The sequence below is a fragment of the Geotrypetes seraphini genome, chromosome 1, assembly GCF_902459505.1.
Source record: "Geotrypetes seraphini chromosome 1, aGeoSer1.1, whole genome shotgun sequence".
NCBI classification, from domain to species: Eukaryota; Metazoa; Chordata; class Amphibia; order Gymnophiona; family Dermophiidae; genus Geotrypetes; species Geotrypetes seraphini.
The window spans coordinates 469,493,862-469,521,294 of record NC_047084.1 but is presented as its reverse complement, the minus strand read 5'-3'; the positions used below and the strand labels follow the sequence as shown (position 1 = coordinate 469,521,294).

At 41.0% G+C, this 27,433-nt stretch overlaps 1 protein-coding gene across 1 annotated transcript; it reads left to right on the top strand.

Moving 5' to 3' along the window:
- Positions 1-22,055: 22,055 nt before the first annotated feature.
- LOC117368719 (olfactory receptor 1020-like) lies at positions 22,056-23,000 on the top strand. Its single transcript, XM_033962481.1, has one exon. It carries the CDS (start codon positions 22,056-22,058, stop codon positions 22,998-23,000), a length of 945 nt encoding a protein of 314 aa, XP_033818372.1.
- The last annotated feature ends 4,433 nt before the right edge of the window (positions 23,001-27,433 follow it).

Here is a 27,433-nt window from a genome sequence, read left to right as displayed (position 1 = left end):
CTGGGCAGGCATAAGCTATTTAAAGAGACAGAAAGCTCTCCTGCCCATTTTAGTCACTATGATTATTAGCCAGATTTTTTATTTAAACCTGGCTTTGTAAAAGGAGCCCTAGGTTTCATCAGCAAGAATTCACTTCTCCTTCTCTGCGTATCTTTAGCCAAATCTGGGAACATCTGTATTTTAAGACCTAGGAATTCTTTTTGCTTATTCTTAAAGAAAAGTCTCAGCAACCAATTTTTATCTGGTGCAAGAACTACTGTTAGAAGTAAAGTTGCAAGGTTCACCAATTCTTTATCAGATAGTTCCAACAGATTTGAAATGTTAATTGAATCATGTCCCAGTTCCTGTTGTTGTCGATCTTGTGCCATATTTGGAAGATAATAAACCTGTGTAAATGGAGGTACTGACTCCTCAGGAACCTCCAATACTTTCAACATATAATGTTTCAACATTTCCCTAGGAGCTACCATAGAAGCCCTAGGGAAATTAATCAGTCTAAGATTATTATTTCGGGAAAAGTTCTCCAATGCCTCCACCTTCCTTCTCAAATTAATATTGTCCTTAATTAATGTCTCACTAATTTGCTTGGAGGTCTTTAACTCTTGGTGGACAGTCTGTAAAGAAGTTTTAGAATCCTCTACTTCAGTCTTCAAATTTTTAATCTCAGTTTCTTGACCCTTAAGTTTCCCTTCCAACTGCTGTATCTGAGGGTTTATAGATGTTGCCAAATTAGCAACAAGATCCCATAAAGAATCAAGTGTTACTTCCCGGGGTTTTTCAATTTGAAACAAATGTGAATTTAGTTCTGTTTGCTCACCCTCTGGCAGCGTAACTTGTTGAACGACCCGCTGGACTTGTTCACCCCCCATCACTGCTGCTATTACTTCCTCAGTCTCCATATTCAGACTCCTATGCACCGGCAAAGGGTCCGTTACCACACTCCCCTTCTCTTTCTCCTTAGCCTCCGGGAGGAGGTGAAATCCAACCTCCGGAAGTACCTCCACTCGAGAGGAGCTGGTAGATTGAGGACATGGGGAGGTGCTCTAACATCGGGACTCAGTGATGTTTCCAGTCCCATAGAGATTGCTGCGGTCTAGCCTCCACAAAGCTTTTCCTGCAGGAAATTCACCGATGACAATGGCATGCCCTGCATTCTCCTCATCAGCTCCTCAATGTTGCCGAAGACAGCCGTCCCGGAGCGCTGCGAGGCTCCAGCAGCACTTCGTCCTCTCCTCTTCAGCATTTCCAAGATTTCAGGTAATGGGATAGTGAAAAAGTTTAGTTTGAGGCGGCTTCAAAGGCATGTAGCTCAGCCAACATAGCGTGCGGCCATTTTGGGTCATCCAAATGACATTTTTAACTGAGATTTGAGGTGCATACTGGCACCTAGAAAATCAGTGCCGGAATCACACCTATGTAGGAGCTTTAGGCCACTTAATGCCAAAGTGGGCATGATGGTGTTAGGTGGCCTAAAGCATCTAAGTAGGTGTGATTCACATGAAGATAGGTGTTGGAAATGTAGGCCTGGAAAAAACGGGCCTATATTTCTGGCGCTTTTTCACATTGGCTCATTTCAGAAACTGGTTAACACGTGATTGGCGGCCATGTTTAAGGCTGCCACCAATATTGGTGCTGGTTTGAGACTTTGGGCCTGTATGTAGAATTGTTATATGCATGTAGAATTCACCTAGATTATTTGGCACTAAGTTTAATCCTGGAATGTGCCAACACAAAAAAATATTTAAAACCTTGTGTATTTTCACAGTTCAAGTTGGCTTTGTGGGTGAAGTAGTTTAAGATGCAATAATAGAGCAAAAAAGGGTTGGGGCTATTGATGAATTTCAGAATCTTTTGTGCCTTTACCAGAGATCTATAACTTTCTTATGATGCTACTATTGTTAATGCAATTCCTGTAATTTATTAATAAAGATCATCAACAGTGTAGAGCAGTATATCTCAAACTTTTTTTTTAGCTCTGGCACACTAATCGAATTAGCACGCGCTAAATGCCAACGTGTCCATAGACTAACATGCATGCGTTAGCATTTAGCGCACACTAAATCAATTAGTGTGTGCTAATCAGTTAGCGCACCTTAGTAAAAGAAGGGCTACACAGAGCAAATGTTTTCCAAGACACATTATAATTGAAATTATAAAATTGCAAAACCAACAAAAAAGTTAAATTTGAGAGTTATTTTTTAAAGTTTTTGAAGCTATGTATGGGTAATTGTAACAACTAAAGTAGATAGAATAGAATTGCTAATCAATGCGATGGATGTACTTGTTTTTGATAACAAATTAACTCAAAATGCAGCTCAATAGTTGACAAGAAAACACACATTTCATCATCCGCCATCTGCAGTTATTCTCTTTTTCTAAAATTTAATTTCTGTCAGAGCTGAACATCCAAGTTAGCAAAGATAAGAGCATCCAAACAGTAACAAAGCCTTAATTGCTTTGTTTCTCAGCTTAGGATAACTACTGCATAAAAAAATAAAAATAAAATTACTAGCTGTTAGTTTTCAAGGACCAATCATGTCAAAGAATGATGCTTATCTGGGCGGTTGTATCCTTACATAGACACTCATAACATTGACGGACTCTTGCGTACGCGACATATGACATCATCCCTACAAGAGATACCTCGAAAGAACATTATCATTCCAAGCAGGCAAATGGAACAAATGTTTAACCAACTTCATCTCAAACGCACTTTCATACCAAATGTTTAGGAAGTCAATAAAAACTTATCTCTTTGACAAATTTCTCTGACCCCACTTCAACCTGATGTACTTCTAAAACACTTCCAGATAAACCTGACTAAACTTAACGTGCCAATGTAATTTTGAAAGTTCTCTGTAATGTCGCTGTCTGTATACAGTCTCTTCCCTTGTAAACCGCTTAGAACTGTTTGTGGTATGGCGGTATATAAAAATAAAGTTATTATTATTATTCTAGTGTACTGTATACTTATGAAGGGAATTTTTAGAAATAAAGTAAAATTCTGGAATTTCTTGTGGCACATCCGGAATTTCTTTGCAAACACACCACTGTGTCATGGCACAGTTTGAGAGGCACTGGTGTAGAGACTGATATCATTGAATTTCAGTAAACTATATGGTGCAAAGTCAAGCCATTGTGAAGTTTTTCCCAGAGTTGACAACATACAATGCGCTAAGATGGTAGGCAAGCATGAAACGAAGCACACATCCTTGGTTGTGGGTGCCCCTGTGGAAGAGAATGTAATATTGAAATTTATTTACAAAGGTTTTGAGGCTGAATGGTCTAAGTCAGCAGTGATAGTGGCATTGGGAAGTATTACATTTTACTGTAAACGTAGCAGATTTCAAAATCCATCAAGCTCTTTAATAAACAGATAGTGGTGAGATGCTTACTTTAATGCAGTGTTTTTCAACCTTTTTACACCTATGGACCAGTGGAAATAAAATAATTATTTTGTGGACTGCAGTCCGGCAGTTGAAGAACACCTGGCCAAGTCGTGGGCCAGACCCCGCCCCCATAATAGTACTAAGTATAACACAATTTTTTCCATTTATTTTTTCATATATACACACACAACATAATCTTATTAACACATAATGGTTAACCACAAAATTAAACTACACAAAGCTATATTCCTAAATTTGCCATTGGTGATTATATTTGTTTTCTGCATCAATAAGAAAATTGTTTGATCATAAACTACACAAAGCACACTGTATCCTTCTCAACATTCATTCCTACCAGAAAACAGATAACCTCTTTGCAAATACGGGACCAAAAACTAAAAGTACTAATATATACAAACAAAACCCTAAGATGTAAGACTCTGCATGCAGTACAGCCCCAGAGAAAAAGAAACAAATGCATTTCTTCCTGAACAGTGCAAAATACAGACAGCAGATGCACATGCCGGCCATGTGGACCGGCAGCAAATTTCTGAAGACCGGCACCGGTCCATGGACCGGTGGTTGAAGAACACTGCTTTAATATATTTAGAGTTGAGTGTATGATGTTGCATTAGTCATGATTTGTTGCAATTACTATTATTCCTCTATGTGTGTGAATGTGCTTCTGTCCTGTCTTTAATTGGACTTCCTTTCAGAAACCTTTTTAATAATTGTATGCCACCTTCAGGGCCAGTTTTAGACATACTGGGGCCCAGGGCAAAAATTAAGGAGGGGGCCTCTAAAACACTCTCCCCCTTTTTCCTGACTTGCCACTACTGTCACTCATAAAACAATTTTTAATGACTTCTTCATTCACAAAACACAGACAGATCTTCAGCAAATTCAGACTAAGGTATCACAAATTAAAAATAAAAATCACCAAAATTAAACTGGCAACTCGGAAAGTATTGCAACATTGGAGAAATAAAACCAGAAGTGCATTTAATTTTGTACTGAACACAATCAGTGGCATGACCACAAAGCGGGGTGAGGGTGGGGTGCTTAGCTCCCAATTAACATTTCCCTTGCTATGGCTTGTGGGGATCCTCCAGTCTCACTGGCTGATGATCACCTTCTCCCCCTCAGGTCCAACAACCAGAACTTTCCCAAATCAGCAGACAGTAACAGCATTTCAGAGCGGCTGCAGCCCCGATTCCCACCCTCTACCCCGTGCCTGTTCGGTTTTCATGCATGCAGTGGCAACTCGAGGATACTGCCACCATCTGCAGAGGTTGGAGGTTTCTGGCTGTTGGACTGTGGTCTTCAGTTGGTGAGGCTTGGGGATCCCTGCCAGCTCAAGTATTTTGTATTCTGGTGGGAACAAAATTGGTGTCTGCCTATTTTGAGTTCAAACCCTGCCCCCATCAAGCATCTAACTACACCACTAAATGCAAAAATCATCTATGATGCATATATTCTAAAGCTAACATATTCTCATTAATAAATTCAGAATAAAACACTTTTTTAATACCTTTGTAATCTGGATGGTGGGAGGGTCTGTCGTCTGAGGCTTTTTCCACCTTGATATATCGGTTCTGGCCTGTGTATAAGCACTGCTATTTTTACCTTGCACTGTCTATGTGAAAGAGTTAAATATTGATATCTACCAGATGTCTTCCTGCTCCTGTGCTGCCTGTCCCTCAGGCCTTCTAAAGTGGGCGGAGATGACTAATACACGTTGCTGCTGCTGCTGCTGCTGCTTCTGCTGCATCTCCTCCTCCGCTTGCAGCATTTCTACCTCCACTTCCTTCTTCCCTCTCCTCTTCCTCTTCTTTCTGAGGTATCCATCTCAGCTGGTGCTGATGCTGCTCCTGTTCAAGTAGATCTGTGTGTGTGAGAAGTTTACCATTAGGGTTCATGCATGATAAATGGGCTGCATTGTGGTACATCTAAGGATGAAGAGGCAGGGATGGGTGCACATAGGGAGACTTGTGGTGGGAGCAGGGTAGAAGGTCAGGGGGGTTGGCCAATGAGGTGACATGACAACCAACTTGAAGTGGAGGGAGGGGTAGTGATGTGAGGGTGGGATTGTTTGGTTTGGGCACATGTCTTGGGGGAATGGGGGGTCTTATGCTAGGTGTTGGGGATTAGTCTCTATACCAGACATGGGCAAGTCTGGTCCTCGAGGGATGGAATCCAATCGGGTTTTCAGGATTTTCCCAATGATTATGCATTGAAAGCAGTGCATGCAAATAGATCCCATGTATATTCATTGGGGCAATCCTGAAAACCCGATTGGATTAAGTTCCTCGAGGACCAGAGTTGCCCATGTCTGCTCTATACCATGCTTGTTATGCATAAGATAGCTATCAAGTATCACACATCCTGATAAAACATTGGAAGATGTTAAATATAGTGGAAATATTCAAAGATCAGTTGTCGAGAATTGCCTTTCACAGGAATAAGAATTTGAAGGAACTGTTATGTCCATCATTACTGGCAGAGATTTTGGGTAGTATTGAGTCATCGAGAAGAGGGTACACTGGGTGTGGTTCAAGACAAATATGCAAAGTGATGGAGTGCACTGATGTTTTTTGTAATCTAGAACAGTGGTTCCTGTCCTGGAGGACCACCAGGCCAATCGGGTTTTCAGGCTAGCCCTAATGAGAGAGATTTGCATATAATGGAAGTGACAGGCATGCAAACCTGCTCCATGCATAGTCATTAGGGTTAGCCTGAAAACCCGATTGGCCTGGTGGTCCTCCAGGACAGGGTTGGGAACCGCTGATCTAGAAGATGGGAAAATGTCATAATGCCCATGTATCACTCCATGGTGCGACCACATTTGGAGTATTGTGTTCAGTTTTGGTCTCCTTATCTCAAGAAAGATATAGTGGCTCTAGAAAAGGTTCAAAGAAGAGCGACCAAGATAGAAAGGGGATGGAACTCCTCTTGTATGTATAAGGAAAGACTAAAATAGTTAGGGCTCTTCAGCTTGGAAAAGAGACGGCTGAAGGGAAATATGATTGAAGTCTACAAAAACCTGAGTGGAGTAGAACGGGTACAAGTGGATCAATTTTTCACTTCGTCAAAAATGACAAAGACTAGGGTACACTCGATGAAGTTACAGGGAAATAATTTTAAAACCAATTGGAGGAAATTTTTTTTCATTCAGAGAATAGTTAAGCTCTAGAACGCATTGCTAGAGGATGTGGTAAGAGCGGATAGTGTAGCTGTTTTTAAGAAAGGTTTGGACAAGTTCCTGGAGGAAAAGTGCATAATCTGTTATTGAGAAAGACATGGAGGAAGCCACTGCTTGCCCTGTATCGGTAGTATGGAATATTGCTACTCTTTGGGTTTTGGCCAAGTACTAGTGACCTGGATTGGCCACTGTGAGAACGGGCTACTGGACTTGATGGACCATTGGTCTGACCCAGTAAGGCTATTCTTATGTTCTTTTGTTCTTATATGAACTAAGATCCTGTTCAGATTGTAAAACGGATATATGTGATCAGATTTCCATGGGACCTGATATATGTAGGTTAGACCTCCAGGAAGTTGAACATATGATTAACAGAACATAAAAGTAATATTAATAGAAAGGTTATAGGTGCTCCATTAGCAAAACACTGTATAGACAAGCAGCATGACTTTTTGTTTGTTTGTTTAAAGCTCTTGTCCTTGGCTGTGTTCCAAAAGAGAGGAGAGGTGGGAAATATAGAAGATTTCTAGCACATAAAGAACAAAGATGGATTTTTAGATTAAAGTCCTTAACACCACAGCGTTTGAACAGCAACATGGAATGGCAACATTTCTATTAGATGACTTTGATTAGTAAAAATGAAGTTAAAAGATAATAGGGTTGAAATGCTAAATAGAAACTAATGCACACTAAACGACGCTGATAAAATAATTGTTACTGAGAATAACAGTGAATATAAATATAGAATGAGCCTGAATAGCCAGTACCAATGAGAACCCATACATTGGAAAGGAATGAATGGTGCTAATAGCGCTGGTTCATGGTTGTTACTGGATGAGAAAATAAACCAATCAGAGTATAGTTCTATGAACAGGTGATTACATTTGAATTTCAGCATCTTTATAACACGCTGGCGCCATCTTGGTATATTTTAGGGAAGCAGACAGTGTCACAGAGAGGACTGGAGAAGAAAAAGGTTGCTGAATTAACACCCTGATGCAGTGGGGATAACAACCCTCACGAAATGCTGGCAGTGTCAGTGATAACAAAGCAGCATTAGAAGCTGTTAGCAATTGGTAAAACTCGGAGACAGTGAGATGATATTAGAACTCAGCAACGGTTAAAGAGGAGCTGAAAGAAAGAGTTGAAAATTTAAGATATGTTCCTCTTTCTTTATAATCTGGTGCTTCAAGAGTAGTCCAACACTGACTACCTCTTAATCCCCCCTCACATATATTGTTAATCACCTAGACCAGGGATTGTCCAACCTGCGGCCTCGTGAAGTATTTTGTGCGGCCCCGGTCAAGGTTGATGCAGTGTTTTCCTCTGCTGTCCCCGGGTGTTTACGTCTTGCTGGTTCCCTCCTCTGTCTTGCTGCAGCATTTGCGCGTTTGTGCATCCCCAGAAACATTTTTTTTCAGCCAATATGGCCCAGGGAAGCCAAAAGGTTGGATACCCCTGACTTAGACCCTTAGAAATGCCACCAGGATACTCAAGTATATTCCATAGTATCTGGCTTTATGCATTTAATCTTCACCAGGTCTCTTATATTAGTTTATAATGTTTTTATAATAAATATTTTATAATTTATATATTTTATGTGATATTTAGCTTAACGTGGTCGAGTTCTAAGGGATACAAAAGCTAACATGTTTTCCCCCGAGGGTTTCTTCAGGGCTACCATCCCTTTGTGAAGCTAATCATTCACATCACAACCACCAAGTTTATAGTTTATAGAGGAGGCATACAGGGACATAGTAAACCTCTGTGCCATGGAGGAAAAAAGTGAAAAGGCAGGTAGTGATCCAGTAGTCAGAGACCTCCAGGGGATGCAATATCCTCTCACACCAAGGATGTATCTCCATTCCTTCTGCCCAGACACTGTAATTGGAGATTTGATCATTAGGCATGAAGGTAGCTGGGTGACTGGTGGACAAGAGGATCGCTTGGTAACTTGTCTGCCTGGTATGATACCAGATACCTAGATAAGATTTTAGACAGTGCTTGGGAGGAGCCTGCTCTCTTGGTATATGTGGGTACCAGTGACATAGGAAAATGTGAAAGGGAGGTTCTGCAAGCCAAATTTAGGCTCTCAAGTAGGAACCTGAAAAATAGAACCACCAGGATGCATTTTCAGAAGTGTTCCTCATTCCACATGCAGAACCCAAGAGACTGGCAGAGCTCCAGAGTCTCAAAGTATGGATGAGATGATGATGCAGGAAAGTGGGTTTTAGATTTATTAGGAACTAGACAACATTCTTGGGATGGGAGAGCCTATTTTAGAAAGATAGGCTCCACCTTCACAAGGCAGAACCAGGCTGCTGGCATCAACTTTTAAAGGAGAGAGAAAGCAACTTTTAAACTAGAAACTGAAGGAAAACCAAGAATAGAAAATGACATGGAGAAAAAATTGTCCTCATTCCCGTGAGCCCTATCCCCATCCATATAAACCTCAAACAGTTATTTTAGATTGAACTATTTTTATTAAAGTATAAAACAAAACAATATTCTGTACATCTGTCTTTAAGAAATCACCCCCCACAGACCCAGTTGCATCTGCTCAAGTCTTCACCCCTCTCGCCCAACCCAAAAAAGGCAAGAAAAGTCAGCAAAATGAAACACTGACATTTTTTGCCTTCAATCACAAAAGCTAATATTTTCCATATTGGATTTGCAAAAGGCTCCTTTGGTTGTTATCTATGTTCATCCAGAATTTACAATAAGGTTCATGATGACTCCTGGCAACATCATAAGATTCTATCTATATTCATGCAAAAAAAACTGCTAATCCAAGTTCACAGTATACATCTTTGTTGTTTTATGGTATTATTAGGGGAATTCTCAACAATATAGCATCAAACTTTATGTAATTACTGTATATCATTATCACAATTAGTCTCAGAAGCCAGTGCACCCATGTTTATGGTTTATTATACAATGTCAAATAAATAACACCTGGAATCACCAATTAAAGCAAACAGTGAAAAACAAGCTATCCCTTGTGACATTCATTCTCTTTAAATTGATTCTCCTGTTTCTATTTATGCAGTATTTTTTTTAAGGGTTTACAAAATCTGGTTATATTTTCTAGTGCAGCATCATTCTTAGCTCATAAAATATTTAAATTTGGGAAAGCCATAGAAAAGAAAGAATGACAGAGAATGAATGAATGTGAATGAGGACTTCAGCAGAGGAAGACTTGAGGATGATTAACAAGAATAAAACTGTATGGATGATGGAAGCCAACAAAACCAAAAATGAAACACAAAAAAGAATTCTGAAGCAAATGTTTGAAAGGTGACTCTAAGAGTGTGAAAGGAGACAGGTCTTGATGGAAGAGTCCAGAATGAAATAAAATTGGAGATAAAAGGTAATATAAAATAAAAGGTTGATATCTGAAATATAAAATAAACTGTAATGAGGAGAATGGCCACTGTGGCAACATCATAAGATTCTTAAGAAAGATAGAACATTGAAGAATTTCTTTTCTACTGTTGTCATAAAATGATTCACATAAAGCAAACTTCTAGGTGGGTTTATTTGCTGGTAGCGGGGGGAGGGGGTTGACTTGGTTATGATGTTAGGGAGTTGGGTGATATCAGAGTGAACCGCTTGTGATGTCAGGGTGGGTTGTGTGATACCAGGGAGACTTGGGAAGCTAGTATTGGGGTGAGAACATGGTTTGGGGAATGAGGCTGGCATCATGGTGACTGGTAATAAGATTTAGAGCTCCTCTTACAGCAGACACTTAGGTGTGCTATAGAAGAGGTGTAAATTCCAACATCGAGGTCTCCAAATGCAGACATGGATTCCCTATATAAAATATGGTATGCACATCTGTATTGTTGTCTCAGCCCAGGCCACCCTCTCCACACTCCCTTTCAATCTAGATATAATAAGCTTCCCTAAGTCTGAACAGTCCATGTTCTTGAAATGGCATTCAAATGCCTTAACCTGTCTAGATATTTAAATGCTGTCATTTAGGGATGCTTCTAAAATAAGAGCCATGGAGAGCCAGTTTTGATAGTGCATCTGACTTTGGATATTTCCTGCTAAACGTCCAAAATTGGAGGTGAAGAAAAAGCCATTTTCAACACCACTGAATGTACTTTTTTTTTTACTGGGAGGGGAGAGGGATCATCTACTTGGATGTCCAACCTTAGGACACCTAACTTTGTTTACTATTTTTGACCACAAAAGCATCCAAGTTAAAAAATGTCCAAATCCAGACCATTTGGACATTGGAGAGGCCAGCATTGTAATGGACTAGCAACATACACATACCAATAGAGCAGAGGGCACTGTTGTGGAACTTCACATAAAGGGTGCCAGAAGTACATCTCACCATAACCCCCTTCTAATGTATGGTGAGCCCTCCCAAACTTCCTAAAAACCTTACCCACCTGTCTACCACCCCAATAGCCCTTATGGCTGCAGGTGACACCTATATGGCAGTATAGTAGGATTTGGGTGGGTTTTGGTGGGCTCACACTTTCTGCCATAAATATAGTGGTTATAGAGACTTATGGGCCTGGGTCCTTCTCCATATGTCTCACTAACCTACTTACTAGGCTACTTAAGATACCTGTGTGATGTTTTACTACAGTGGTTCTTAATCGTGTCCTAGGGGACCCCTAGCCAGTTTGGTTTTCAAGATACCCCTAATGAATATGCATGAGACAGATTTGCATATAGTAGGTGTCTCATGCATATACATTATAATAATTCAATACAAAAAGATATATACCTTTAAACTGTTACATATTATAATAAATATTTATATTTTATTAAATCATTTTTTATTGCACCATATACTTTAAAAATCAATTAAATAACATCTTTCATACATTTCATTCACACCATAATAATAATATACTTGAAGCCCTCCAAATTTACTCTATTTATCCCACACTCAGTCTTATCAACGGTTGAGCTGTTGAAAGGTCCTGGTTTGGATTTCTCGTACTTGTATGTTGCCAAGATACAAAGTATAATGAACGATAAGAGGTTGTGAAAAAGTGAAGCCATCAGTAATCTAAAGCCCCTCATGACAATGAAGGGTGAAACACAGAACTGTGTTGGCCTTAACTGCTCAGTTTGATCAAGTCTGATGCAATACGGTGAAGAGTTAACAATGGAGTGAAAAGACAAGAAAAGTGAAAGATGGCACAGTGATGAAGACTTCTTATGATTTGCTAATTAGACAGTATTTCATGTAGTGAATGGACTTTTTAGCTGTGGGATAAATAGGGTAAATTGGGAGGGCTTCACGTGTATTATTATGGTGTGAATGAATTGTATGAAAGATGTTATTTAATTGATTTTTAAAATATATTGTACAATAAAAAATGATTTAATAAAATATAAATATTTATTATAATATGTAACAGTTTAAAGGTATAGCTCTTTTTTGTATTGAATTATTGTAAATTAACCAGAGCTATTGAAGACATTTTATAAGTCCCGTTGGTTTTTATGCATATATTGGTTGCCGTACCTAAAGAAGGATGCACCCAATATTGGTCACCGTACCAATGCCCCACAAATTTAATAAAACACCTACAGACTGTACAAATTACAGCCCTCAGACTGATCTACTCACTTGGAAAATTTGACCACATCACCAATGCCTACTTAGATTCACACTGGCTATCTATACAAGCTCAAATTCAATTCAAATTATACTGTCTATTATTCAAAGTAAGAAACGGTACTGCACCCACCTACTTAAACAATCGCCTAAATCGGAACCTTACAACCAGTCAAAGGAGAACTCAGACCCTATTTTCCAACCCCCCATTCAATAGAACTCAGCGCAAGAAGATGTATGACAACCTACTAGCAACGCAGGCAGCGAAACTAGACCCTTCCATCTCTAACTTGCTGACAACAAAAAGCGACTTCAAATCATTCCGAAAAGAAATAAAAATCCGGCTATTCAAAAATTTATCCAGATACCTTAACTCCCCCTTGTCCTTCCCCTTGCCCTGTAAAATTCCCCCTCAAATTTCTACTCCTCTTGTAATTTCCCTCAAAGACCCAACTATGTAACCAGCCCCCTATACTGTAGTTTCCTTGCAAATGTCTAGGTTCTTCCGATGTAATCCTCAAATTTCTACCTATTTTGTAATTTCTCCCATAGACTCAATTATGTAACCAGCTCCCTAAATTGTAATTTTTCCTGGAAATGTCCAGTTAATTCCTCCCAAAGACTCAATTATGTAACCAGCTCCCTAAACTGTATTTTTTCCTGGAAATACCCAGTTATCTTCTGATGTAATCTGCCTAGAACTGCAAGGTACAGGTGGAAAGAAGTCACTAATGTAATGTAATGTTTTGTTATTTTCGAGTAGGATGAAGTTTGTTTTGTCTGGATTTAGTTTTAGTTTGTTGTCTTTCATCCAAGTTGCTATTGTTTCAAGTGTTCTGTGTATTTTGTCTGTCATGGATGGTGCTGGTTGATCGAACGGAAGGAGAATGGTGATGTCGTCTGCATAGCTGTAGGAGGTTAGACCTTGTTTGTCTAGGTAGGAGCTGAGGGAGGCAATGTATAGGTTGAAGAGTGTGGGAGAAAGAGGTGATCCTTGGGGTACTCCACAGGGGTTAGCCCATGGCTCAGATTTTTCTTTGTTTGTTTTAACTCTATATGTTCTGGATTGTAGGAATCCTATAAACCATGATAGTACCTTACCACTGATTCCTATTGAGTCCAGTATCTGTAGAAGGATGTTATGATCTACCAGGTCAAAGGCTGCAGAGAGATCTAGTTGGATAATTAGCATTTTTATTCCTGTGCTGAGGAGTTGTCTAGCGGTGTCCATGAGTGAACCAAGTAGAGTCTCAGCGCTGTGGTTGGTTCTGAAGCCTGATTGTGTTGGGTGGAGTAGGTTGTGATTCTCTAGGTATGAGTTTAGGACTTTTACTTCAAGCCCTTCCATTAGCTTGACATAAAGTGGTATTGAGGCTATTGGTCTGTGGTTGGGTGGTTGGTCTGTTTCTCCTTTGGGGTCTTTTAGAATTGGAGTGATGATGATTTCACTGAGATCTTGTGGGAAAAGGCCGTCAGTTAGTAGGGTTTGTATCCACTGTAAGAGTAGAATGTGAAATAGTGTCCTGGAGGCTCTCAATAAGTATGGGGGGCAGTGGTTGAGGTTGCAAGTTGCGTGGCTATATTTGTTGTAGTGTTTGTTGAGGTCTGACCATAGTATTGGTGAGAAGTGGGACCATGTTCTGTCTACTGCAACTGCTTCTAGTTCTGTGGAGGGTGTTGTGATCTCTTCTAGGTACATAGGTGTTCCATTGAAGGTGGATCTTATGGTTGCGATTTTGTCTTTGAAGAACGTTGCTAAAATGGTGGCTGTGGGTGTGGAGACATTGTTGCTTGTCAGGTAGGGTTTGATGTCTGTGAGTTCTTTTAGTAGTTGGAATAGTTTTTTTGTGTCTTGGGTTTCTTCTCCTATTTGCTTTGTGTAGTATGTTTTTCGTTTTTCTTTTGATTTTTTTTTTTTGTATTATCGGTTCAGTTTTCTCCATGTTGCTTTTGTGGAGTCTTGACTGTTTTTCCTCCATTTTCTTTCTAGTTGTCTGCATTATCGAACCATTTGTCAGATTTTCTATGGATTTTGGTTTTGGTTTGTTCTGGAGCTAGCTCATCTAAGGTTGTTGCGCTCAGTTGGCTCCATTGTGAGATGAAGTTTTGGGGGTTATAGTCTTGGATTATGGCGTCTGTTTTCGTCCATGTGCTTACGTGAGATGTAAGTTATTTTTTGTGTTTTTGGTTTGTTTTTGTTGGTCCAGTTGATGTTGAAGGAGTACGTATAGTGATCTAATCAGAGGGAGCGATACCAGGTTCCATTTGATGTGTGAATTTCTGGTTGTGTGGGTTGCTGGGTCATGTAGGCAGTAATGTTGAGTTGGTGGCCTTTTTCATGAGTTGTTTGTGGGTCTAATATCTTGTATGTTAATGCCTCAAGGTAAGATAGTAGGGTTTCTACTTGTTTGGAGGATTGGTTTTCAAGGTGGAGATTTAGATCTCCTAGGATTAAGTTGTAGGTTGTGGTTTTGCTGTGTTCCAGTTTCCCGGTGTTATGTAGGAAAGCATGCAGTTTAGGGTGCCTTTGAGTGAGGTGCCTGAGAGTTGACAGGCTAGTAAGTCCATGTATGGGGTAGTAATTTTGTCTTGTATTTTTAGGTCAACGGTGTTTTTGGTTATGATGGCGATTCCTCTTCCTCTTTTGTTTTCTTTGCAGACCACTATCATTTTGTATCCTTTAGGGCAAAGTTTTGTTATTCTGGGGTCTGTTTCAGAGGTAAGCCAGGTTTCAGTGAAAAAGAGGCAGTCTAGTTTTTCTCTTTCTATCCAGTTTTTTATGTGATCTGTTTTTGGGTCTATGGCTCTTATGTTAAGGTAAGCACATGTGAGATTGGTGTAGTTTGTTGGTTCACTGTGGGTTGTTTTCGGGTAGATGAGCGATCTTTGGTGAGGGTGCGTTTTGGTCTTGTAGGGGTTAGTCAGTCTTCTTATTATTATTTGTGTGTTGGGGTGGTAGGTGTAGGTCTGGTAGTCTGTGCATCTGTCTATTGTGATTCGTCTGGATGGGTAGAGAATTCCATTGGTGTTTGATATAGTTGATATTGGGAAGATGTTGTTTGCTGTTGTCTTCCAGATAACTAGGATCAGGGCAATCAGTAAGATAGCTTGTATGTGTTTTTGTGGTGTTGTTAACATTTTGAGAGTTAGTGTGTCTGGTAGTGTGATTGTATGAAACCAAGCTGTAAGTTGTAAGTTGATAGTTCGGTCTCTCGGTTGCTTCGCTAAATGGAGCTCGTTAATGCGTCCTTGATGTGTGTCGAACGGCTGTGTACCGTTATGGTCGTGTCTTTTTAGTGGTTTGGTGGATTGTGTCTTTTGAGTGCTTTGGTGGGTTGTAGCATCGGGGAGGGGCGGAGTGTGCTCCCATGCCCGATGAAGTCCTCCTGAGTGCTACCAGGGAAAGGCAGATAGAAATTCAAACTGTCCCACTGAGCTGTCCAACTGGATCAGTGGGTTGTAGTGTCGGTGAGGGATGGAGTGATCTCCCACACCCGATGATGTCCTCCCGACTGCTACAAGAAAAAGGAAGGTTGAAGCTTAATCTGTTCCGCTGAGACTTCTAACTAGCTCAGCGGGTTGTAGTTTCGGGGAAGGCGGAGTGTGCTCCCACGCCCGATTAAGTCTTCCTGACTGTTAATGGAGATAGGCAGATAGATGTTCAAACTTTCCCACTGAACCTTCCAACTGGCTCTGCGGGGTGTAGCGTCGGGGAGGGGCGGAGTGTGCTCCCACGCCTGATGAAGTCCTACTGATTGCTACCGGAAAAGGCAGGTAGAAGTTTAAACTGTCCCGGTGGGCCTTTCAACTGGCTCAGCGGGTTGTAGCGCCAGAGGGATTGGAGTGTGCTTCCACGCCTGATGTAGTCCTATCGACTGCTACTGGAGAAAGGTAGGTGGAATATCGAACTGTCCCGCTGGGCCTTCCAACTGGCTCAGTGGGATGTAGCGTCAGGGAGGGGTGGAGTGTGCTCCCCGCCTGATAAAGCCTTCCCAACTGCTACTGGGGAAGGGCAGGTAGGAGTTCAAACTGTCCCGCTGGGCCTTCCACCTGGCTCAGTGGGTTGTAGCGTCGTGGAAGGGCGGAGTGTGCTCCCATGCCCGATGAATCCCACCCGACTGCTACCGGGGAAGGACAGGTAAAAAATTCAAACTGTCCCGCTGAGCCTTCCAGCTGGTTCAGTGGGTTGTAGCATCGGGTGGGGTCGGAGTGTGCTCCCACGCCCGATGAAGTCCTCCTGACTGCTACCGGAGAAAGGTAGGCAGAGATTCAAATTGTTCCGCTGAGCCTTCCAACTGTCTCAGAGGGCCGTAGCGTCGGTGAGTGGCGGAGTGCTCTCCCACACCTGAGGGTTCCTCAGACTCACCGGCGGTAGGTAGAGAAGAATGGTGTATCTAATGTAGGGAAAAATGGTGTATCCAATGGAGAGTGGAAGATTTTTTTTTTAGAACTGGAGAGTTTTATAGAGTTGGAGAGTTTAACTAGAGTTGGAGAGTTTCCTGTCTATTTCCCATCCTTTAGAGTTGGAGAGTTCTCCGTGTTCCCCCCTTTTTTTTTTCTAGAGATGAAGAGCTTTCCAGAGTTGGATCCGTTCAAACCACGAGCAGATGAGTCATCTGGCCCGTCGTCCCAGTGGGCCGCTCCTACAAATCTTCCCTTCTTCCGAAGGCTGGTCACAGATCAGGCGGTATTTTTCAAAGCAAACGCTGGTTCCCTAGGAGCTCAAGCCTTATGGGCCATTCCTGTTCCCTGTGTGCATCTCAGAGCCCGGAACTCGAGGCTCCCCGGTGGTGGTGAGGTTTTACTTTTAGAATCGGGACGCATGCCTTGCAGTCCCAGCATGCACGACTCCTCCAGTTGTTCGATTCGGCGTTCGGCATACACGTGGGCCTTATTCTTGGCGGCCGGGTTGGAAGCGTCGGGAGGTCAGAGCAGTAGACAGACTGCGATAGCGCGGGGAGTCTTTCATGCTTCGGTTTTAAAAAGGAAGAAAGAAAAGAAAAGTAGCGCTCGAGGTAGGCATGTATTTAAATTCGCTGACACAGCAGGAGCTTCTCTCTATGCCATCTTGTTGTACATTGTATGTATGTGCATTGTATGTGCTTTGACTTGGAAGTTAACTGGATCCTAGGTGATATTCAGACTGATGCTCAGTTAATTCAATGCATAATGTTAGGACAGTTCTTTTAAAATCTAACCTGATGTGTTTGCTTATCTATTTAGTGAATGGAATATCACCTCTAACCAGCTAAGTCCTGGCTCTGCCCAGACTCCACCCTAGACCTCTACTAACCTAGCTAGTTAAGGAATGACTGGTTAGCAGAGATGTTCACTTAGAAGTATAAATGCTGGAATTTTCACATGGATAATGTGAAGAAAGTCTTCTAAAATAACCTCCTTGGTTGAATGTTTAAAAGTTATGCAAATAAATGTGAAACACTTTCCAACCCTACTTTTGGAATGTCTCTGCTAAGACTAGTCAAAGGGCTCCTTTTATCAAGCCATGCTAGCGATTTAATGTGCGTAATAGTGCATGTTAAACTGCCGGCCACGCTAGCCGCTAATACCTGCCTTGAGCAGGCGTTAGTTTTTTGGCCAGCGCGGGGGTTATCGCGTGATTAAAAGTCGCGCACGCTAACCACGCTAGCGCGGCTTGATAAAAGGAGCCCAAAGTTTTTTTGGGGGGGGTTCCCATCATAAATCCTGCCTCTGCACTTCCTTTAAGGCGCCGTCTACCTCCTTACTGGCCTGTCAATGATCCTCTAAACATGCTGGAAGGCCACATTGTCAACTCCTCCCACTATCTTCATCGTCACTGATTTCTTCTGACGTATATTATTCATATATCCTCAGCATGTTTCCCATGAGGCTTTAAAATGAATAAAGATATTTAAAAAAAAGACTAGTCTAAGTTCTAATTGTACAGACTGTAGACACCTAATTTTACATACATATCAGGAATGCAGTTCTATAAAAGCCTATTACTATGCTATTTATTTGCAGGCATAAATAATTTATAATATTCTCCTCTTAGTGAAAATTGCTGCCTTAATCTTGCAGTCTTTACTATCTGTACAATACATATTCATTGAAGAAAACCTTTCTTTCAAAATAGTTTAATATTATACATAGAGGAGCATTTTTGATAGTGCGTCTAAGACCAGTGGTCTCAAACTCAAACCCTTTGCGGGGCCACATTTTGGATTTGTAGGTACTTGGAGGGCCGCAGAAAAAATAGTTAATGTCTTATTAAAGAAATGACAATTTTGCATGAGGTAAAACTCTTTATAGTTTATAAAACTTTCCTTTAACAGTTAAAAGGAAAGATATATAAACTATAAAGAGTTTTACCTCATGCAAAATTGTCATTTCTTTAATAAGACATTAACTATTTTTTCTGTGGCCCTCCAAGTACTCTATTTTTTTCTGCAGCACTCACATTTAAAGTTCAATATCTTTTCTTTCTCAAAACTGGCACATTTCAATCACTAAATTGAAAATAAAATCATTTTCCTACCTTTGTTTGGTAATTTCATCAGTCTCTGGTTGCACTTTATTCTTCTGACTGTGCATCCAATACTTCTTCCCTTCTTTCAGCCTCCTGTATGCTTCCTCTCCTCCAGACCTCATTCCCTCCCCCAACTTTTTCTTTCTTTCTCTATGTCTGTCTTTCTCTGATGCCGTGCCCCATTTTTTGCTTTGTTTCTGGTTCCCTGTCCTCCTTCCTTCTTTCTTTCTTCCTTCCTTCCTCCGCGCCCCATTTTTTGCTTTTTTTTCTGGCTCCCTGTCCCCACCCCACCTTCTTTCTTTCTTCCTTCCTTCCTTCCTGCCCTCCCCCATGCCACCGCTGCTGCGGAATAGGCCGCTGCAGCTGCCGCTATCGGGAACAGACCAAGATCTCCCTGCTTCTCTTCTGCACGGGGCCGACCAACTCTCGCTGCCCGACGTCAATTCTAACATCGGAAAGGACATTCTGGGCTGCCAGGCAGCGATTGGCTAGCCAGAACGTCCTCTCGACGTCAGAATTGACGTCGGGCCGCGAGAGTTGGTCGGCCCCGCAGGGAAGAGAAGCAGGGAGATCAAAGAACACGGTGCCAGCCTGATCCCCGATGGCAGCAGTGAGAAGGGAAGGGAAGCAGGTTGGGCACCACTGCTCTAGACGAGCCGCGAGCCGCACTCTAGGGAGAACAGTGGACCGCCCCCTCCCCCCCTTGGTACGCCACTGGAGCAGCAGCATGTCTGGCCGGCTCGTTAGTTCAAAGCTGTGGGTGGCGGCTCCTTGCGAGATCCGTGCCTGCGTCTTGTGGCCACCATTATAGCCTAAATTAGGGCTCTGAAACAATCCTGAAAGTAGCCCCAAACAAAGTACTAGCGTGTGACCCGACAGAGAGTCACCCTGCAGGACTGAACTTTCAAAAACATTCACAATTATTTTCAAACAAAAATAAAGTCCCCACAACAGGTAGTAGATTAGAAAAATAAGTCAATTTTACTCATTCACTGAAGCAGGTAAGTAAATCCTCAATCTTTATCACATTAGTCAGGATGCCATACATCATTAAAGCAGAAAGCAAAAAAAAAAACTGCCAAAAGGCATGAACACCAAACAGTTCATAAACAAAATCAAACTTTCTTCTTCTGCTGATTAATTCCCAATTGTCCTTGATATCACAGTTCAATACAGAGCTTGTTCAGCCTGCTCCAAAGCAGGTATTTCTTTAACTCAGAAATAAAGTTCAGCATTCAGAATTCCTCAATTCTCAATCAAAACAAAATAAAAGAAAGCCTCTGGCAACAATCTAGGTCTGCCAGGAACAGGAGAGTGTAATAGGTTTTGCAAAAATAAAGGCCCTAAAATAGGCTTTCAAATATTCCCTCCCAAGGTGGAAGCAAAACCTCTCCCCACATACACTCCTAGCTTTCTCAAAACCCACATTCCATGAAAAGAAAAAAAAAAACACAGCCCACAAACAGTCAAAAAGAAAACACACTCACTGTTTGTGGCTGGAAGCCATGTCCACCTGCATAAGCTCAGGATAATTTGATTCACTGCCAGAACAGGCTTCTTGAAAATCCATAGGTTCTTCCCCCAGGAGGGACAAGTGTTCAGCTTGTTCAGCCTCGATCAGCTCCATGGGTTGTGGCCTGTTGTTCCTGTTTGGCTCAGGAGGATCCCTAGGGAGGCAAGGCTTAAACTTCCTCCCTAACCGGCTTGCCGGTCTGAATGCCAGTGCTGGCTTATCTAGTCTAGGGGCGTGCCCTGTTCTAGGTGTGTCAGCAGATCTCCAGGGGCCTCTAGAGCTCCCCTGGTGGTGGTTTGGACAAAACTCACTACCTTCTTCTTCAGATAAATCTGGCTCCTCCTGGTGGTCAGTGGCATTATTTCTCAAACTAACATCCTGAAAAATCCTGAAATTTTCATTCCTGGGTTTTACTTTTACTTTTTTTCTTGGTTTGATTGGGACCTTGGCAGGCCTTGCGTCTGACTGGTCACAGTCTGAAGCCTCTCTGATGTTGTGACATCAGAGAGGCTTCCGATGCAGGAGTGGATAGTGCAAGGAGCCGCCAACCCGCGGCTTTGAATGAACGAGCCGGCTGCTGCTCCAAAAGGAAGAGAATGATCGCCTCCAGACCGCGAGCCGCAAATAAAACCTGGAGAGCCACATGCGGCCCGTGGGCCGCGTGTTTGAGACCGCTGATCTAAGACCAACTTTGGACATATCCCAGAAGGCATCCAAATATTGAGGCGGGGAAACATCTATTTTCAAAATCACTAGTCTTCCAAATTTTGGGGAAAATGACCTATTTGAACATTTTAACCTTTAAATGTTTAACTTTTCGCCATTTTTGAATAACAAAATGTCCATGTCTAAAACATCCTAATCCAGACCACTTGGATGTGGCAGTGGTCAGCATAGTAATGGATTGGCCACATAGATATCCCAACATTGCACCTTAGAGGGCACTGCTGTGAACTTCACATAAAGGGTGTCAGATGTATATCTCACCATAACCCCCTTTTAATTTATGATGAACCCCCCCAACTCCCCCCAAACCTACTGTACCCACCTACCACCCCAATAGCCCTTATGGCTCCAGGTGGCACCTATTTAGCAATACAGTAGGTTTTTGGGGTTTTTTGAAGGGCTCATACTTAATACCATAGATATTGTGGTTAGAATGTCTTATGGGCCTGGGTCCTCCTCTCTATGGCTCACTAGCCCACCCACCAGGTAACTCTACACACCTGATAATCTACTAGGATTCCCTATACCAGGTGCTGCTGTTCTAGAGCCAGGTATGTAACTTTTTGTTCTAATTTTTGTGTGGTAGAAGGGGGTGACTAAGCATTGGGATAGTGTTGGGGTATCTTACCTTGATGGTAATCTGATCCGTTTGGGCACCTTTATGGCCCTTAGACATTTCAAACACAGGTCTAGCTCCAAACATCTAAGTTCCATCCAGGACTTGTTACAAAACGTTCAATTATCATTGCAAGACATCCAAGGGTAACTCGCCGTTATGCACACCCAAAGCCTGTCTATAATAAGCCTCCACCAAGTCCATCTCAAGCTCTGGCCGCACAGAAGCCAAGACACCTTGCTAGACATCCAGGAAGTGGTTTGATTATCCGCACTAGGACGTCCTGGAGATTAAGACAGCCAAGTGATAATTTAGGATGCTTTATAGACGTTTATATTTTTTGATTTCCTGCCCAATATTTTCTAATGAAAATTTAAACATTTGGATTCAAATTAAACATTCCAGTTAAAAGGGTGGGGATTTCAGTGGTAAAGTATGAAATGTTTATTTCATATTTGTTGAAATGTTTATTTCATATTTTTTGCAGGTTTCTAAGCTTATGTGCCACAAGATGGAAAACAGGAATGGAACCTCTGTATCCAGCTTTATTCTGCTCGGCCTTGTAGCCATTAGGGAGCAATGCATTGTCCTCTTTGTGGTATTTCTGATCATGTACCTGATCACTTTATTAGGAAATGGTGTCATTATTGCTGTGATCCAACTTGATTCACGTCTCCACACACCCATGTATTTCTTTCTCAGCATTTTATCCTCATTGGACATCTGTTTCATATCAGTCACACTTCCATACATGCTAAAAATCCTTCTCTCTGAGAATAAAAGCATCTCTTTCGCTGGCTGCCTAACCCAGCTGTATTTTTTTATTTCTTTTGCAGGAACTGAGTGCTTCCTTCTAGCAGCGATGGCTTATGATCGCTATGTGGCCATCAGTTCCCCTTTACAGTATGCATTAGTGATGAGTCCAAGGCTGTGTCTTTACTTAGTGGCTCTTTCTTTTGCAGGAGGATTCCTGAAGTCTCTCTTACACACTCTTATGACCCTTAGCTTATCTTTTTGCGACTCTAATATTATCAACCATTTCTTCTGTGATCTGACTGCACTGTACAAGTTGTCATGCACTGATACCTCACTTAATGAGCTTATGATCTTTGTTGAAGGTCCCTTCTCTCTGATGGCCCCTTTTCTAATAATACTGTTCTCCTATTGTTGCATCATCATAACCGTCTTGAAGATGTCTTCTTCTGACAGGAGGCACAAAGCCTTCTCCACTTGCTCATCTCACCTCACTGTGGTTACCCTATTATATGGCTCCATTATCCTTATGTATGTAAGACCTTCTTCAACATACTCCCCAGAGAAAGACCGGATTGCAGCTTTGATATACACAGTAGTAACACCCATGTTAAACCCATTCATTTATAGTTTAAGGAACGGTGATATGAAGAAGGGTCTAAGAAAAGCAATCAGTGGAAAACTTCATCATCGGGGAATGTAAAAGCAATTTCTGGCCTGCGATGTTTTGAATCCAGTCTGAATTGCAATTGTCATAAGCCATTAAAGAGACATATAAGAAGACAAATCAAGCCAGTCTAACAGAGTCTAATGATTATTGAAGTTTTCTTTCTATTTTATATAACTATCTTACTCATTACGGTTTCTAATAAAGAGCACAAATAACTGCTTGCAAAAGGGAAAATACTGGTACCATTAGTAGACATGAAGAAATAGTTCAAATCTTTTGAACTTACAAGACAGATTTATAGTATGTAGAAGTGAATAAAAGATCTCAGCACCTATGACAATATCCATGTCTTGTTGATAAGAATGATGAAGAGACTTGAGTATGCATTTATTTATTATTTATTTATTAAAAAAATTATATACTGCCTAAAGTCTAGGCAATTTACAAAACAACATGCAAAATAATAATAATACAACATATTCTCATACACTATCCTACATCCTCCATTATGAACATACTCATTTTGTTCACATAAATGCATTGTCCTATAACTAAATCTTCATTAGTTTTTAAAAGTATCACAGAAATACTTAGAGGGGCATAATCATAAGAACATAAGTATTGCCTCTGCTGGGTCAGACCAGTGGTCCATCCCGCCCAGCAGTCCGCTTACGCAGCGGCCCTCAGGTCAAAGACCATACTCTAAATGAGTCCAGCTTCCAGTTTTGCAAGAACTTGTCCAACTTTGTTTTGAAACCTTGAAGTATGTTTTCCCCTATAACAGACTCTGGAAGAGCGTTCCAGTTTTCCACCACTCTCTGGGTGAAGAAGAATTTCCTTATGTTTGTACGGAATCTATCCCCTTTCAACTTTAGAGAGTGCCCTCTCGTTCTCCCTACCTTGGAAAGGGTGAACAGTCTGTCTTTATCTAATAAGTCTATTCCTTTCAGTATTTTGAACGTTTTGATCAAATCCCCTCTCAGTCTCCTCTTTTCAAGGGAGAAGAGGCCCAGTTTCTTCAATCTCTCACTGTACGGCAACTCCTCCAGCCCCTTAACCATTTTAGTCGCTCTTCTCTGGACCCTTTCGAGTAGTACCATGTCTAAATCTGATTCGGACATATGGTGCTAAATACCTAAAGTTGGCAGTGGGAAAATGTCCATTCTCAAAAGGCAAATCACTATGGGGTTCATCATAAAAAAAATAAATACATCTAAAAACCTGCTTAAATCAGTACTTGGATGATCTAAAAGACAAGTCGTCCAACTGCCGATAATCCAAATGGGTTTTAGACGTTGGCATTGATCACCAATTATAGACCAGTAGCATCCATCCCATTTTTTGTAAAAATTATGGAAGGATTGGTCCATTCTCAATTAATGGAATATTTTGATCAATTCTCTCTCTTACATGAATATCAGTCAGGTTTTAGACCTTTATTTAGTACCGAGACAGTAATTGCAGCTATTTTGCACAATTTATGTTCCTTGTTTAGTAAAGGTCTTAATGCCTTGATCATGCAATTTGATATGAGTTCTGCGTTTGATTTAGTGGACCATGAGAAATTGCTGCAATGTTTGGATGCTATTGATATCAGAGGAGAAGTGTTAAAATGGTTTTGGGTTTTCTCATGTCTCGCTCCTATCAGGTTCATTTTAATAATGATCTTTCAGGTATTTGGAATAATTCCTCTGGTGTTCCGCAAGGTTCACCATTGTCCCCATTACTTTTTAATATTTATCTGTCATCATTGGGGGGTGCAACTGTCTCAACTGGGGATAAAATTGTTTAGCTATGCAGATGATTTTACGATCATTATTCCATTTGCTAATTCTCTTTCTGAAGTCATTCCTAAGGCAACAGAAGTATTAGGTCTAATGGAACAATGGATGACTGAATTTAAACTAAAGCTTAACTCAGGAAAAATGAAGTTCTTTGTAGCTTTGCCATGCCCATTTGATACCAAGACATCTTTGATTATAAATAAATTCAGCTATCCTATTCAAGCTACCATTAAGGTTTTGGGAATAATGCTGGAACAGGGCTTAACTATGAAGAACCAGGTGGAATCTTTGGTTAGAAAAGGTTTCTTTACTCTTTGGAAGCTTCGGTCCATTAGGACATATTTTGATGTTTCATCATTTAGAATTTTGGTGCAGTCTCTTATATTTAGTCAGCTTGAATACTGTAATACTGTAATTAACCGCATTGAACTTCCATGGTATTGCGGGATACAAGAATAAAGTTATTATTATTATTATTATTATTATTAATATTGCCTATTTGGCAATATCCCAGAGGAATATGCAGCGATTACACATTGTCGAAAATGCAGCAGTCAGGTTGATTTTTAGGTTGAAGAAATATGATCACGTAACACCCTCCTATTGGGTACTGCATTGACTGCCAATGGAGGCACAGATGAAGTTTAAGTTTGGTTGCTTCTGTTCAAGGCTTTGTTTGGTTTATCTCCCAAATATATAATTGAGCTTTTTTCTTTTGCAACCAACAGACACAAGAGAAATTCACATTTGAATTTTGTTTTTTTCGCTTGTTAGAGGATGTAAATTTAAAAAACATCATCAAAATCTTTTTTCATATCAAGCAGCATTATGGGGTAAGGATTTGGAACATCTGCTTATGCTTTCTGACTCCTCTGTGGAATTTAGGAGATACTTAAAGATATATCTGATTACAAAATATTTAGGCAGTTAATTAGCAAAGATTTTATAATGGACCATTTAGATCATTATAGCATTCTTTTAATCATTGACTTTTTAATTTTTTTAAAATTCTATCTAACCTCTCTTTTAATTTTAATTTTTAATTATTGTAAACCGCATAGAACTTCACGGCCCTGCGGTATTTACACTGAATATTATTATTATTAAAAATGACTTAGGCCTTGTCAGTGCTGCTGTATGACCAGAGTTAAAAGGTGCATTTTAGGAGGAGTGGTGAGGGCGGGAATTGGGCAGGACATGGGCTGATCTAAACTTAGTCGTACTGCAAGTATAACCAAAAGTTTAACGAGGCTGCCTGGACGGAAGTTGTACATTGTGACTTAGGCCATGTAAAAACAGATCTAAGTGGCAAAAAGGTATCCAAAGTTACCAGATAAGCACTGCAGACACAAAGTACAGACCCCCACACACTGTCCCAGTGATCACTGACACCCCCCCCCCCCACCCCAACACCATAAAAATTGTAATAAAAACATACACATCTGCCTCCAGAACATTAGCACCTGGCAGCCTGGCATAGGAAAGCCTAGTAAAGCTGCACAGAGGTGGCTTAAGTGGTCTTGGGGGTGGGTTAGTGAACCATGGAGAGGAGGACCCAGGCCCATAAGTCATTCTAATCACTGCATTCATTGTGAAACAAGTGCACTCCCCAAAAAACCGCAAAACCCTTTTGTACTGCCATATAAGCCATAGGGATCTCAGGGATCTCAGGCACGGTATACACCTGATTCCAAGGATTCCTTAAATCAAGAACATACAGAATAAAGACAAATGACCTTAAATCAGACCCCTGGTCTAACCCCTGTGGAGTACCACAAGGGTCACCACTATTGCCAATGCTCTTCAACCTCTTTATATCCTCTCTTGGGTCCAGTCTAGATAAATTAGACGTAATATCATACGTCTAATACGCAGATGACATCACCATTCTCCTCCCCTTCGACTCATCAGCCCCCACTTCAACAGAAAAACTGAAAAAAACACTAGGAGCAGTGGAAAAATGGATGACAGACCACAAATTGAAGCTGAACATGGAAAAAACAAGATTTCTACTGCTTGAAAAGGACAAAACCCCATCTATAACAGAATTAGAAATAAACTCCACCAAATACCCTTTACAGTCCGCTCTTAAACTCCTAGGAGTGATGTTAGATAGATGCTGCACCATGCAAGTCCAAATCAACAAGACCACCCAGAAAGCCTTCTTAATCAGGTGCAACCTGTGAAAAATAAGAAAATTATTTAACAAAGAACAATATAGGCTCATAGTCCAATCCCTAGTCTTAGGACTATTGGACTACTGCAACATCCTCTACCTGCCATGCCCCGCAAACATGATAAAACAATTACAGACTGTACAAAACACAGCCCTCAGACTGATCTATTCACTAAGCAAATATGACCACATCACCACCGCATACCTAGACTCACACTGGCTACCGATACAAGCGCAAATACTATTCAATTTCTACTGTTTATTTTTCAAAGTAATGAATGGCACTGCCCCCTAAACAATCGCTAAACTGGAACACCACAACTAGACAAAGGAGAACTCAGACCCCATTTACCTATACCCCATTCAAAGGAACACAGCACAAGAAGATGTATGACAATCTACTAGCAACGCAAGCAGCTAAACTTGACCATCCCATCTCCTACATGCTGATAACAATGACCGAAATCAAATCATTTTGAAAAGAAATCAAAAACCCTGCTATCAAA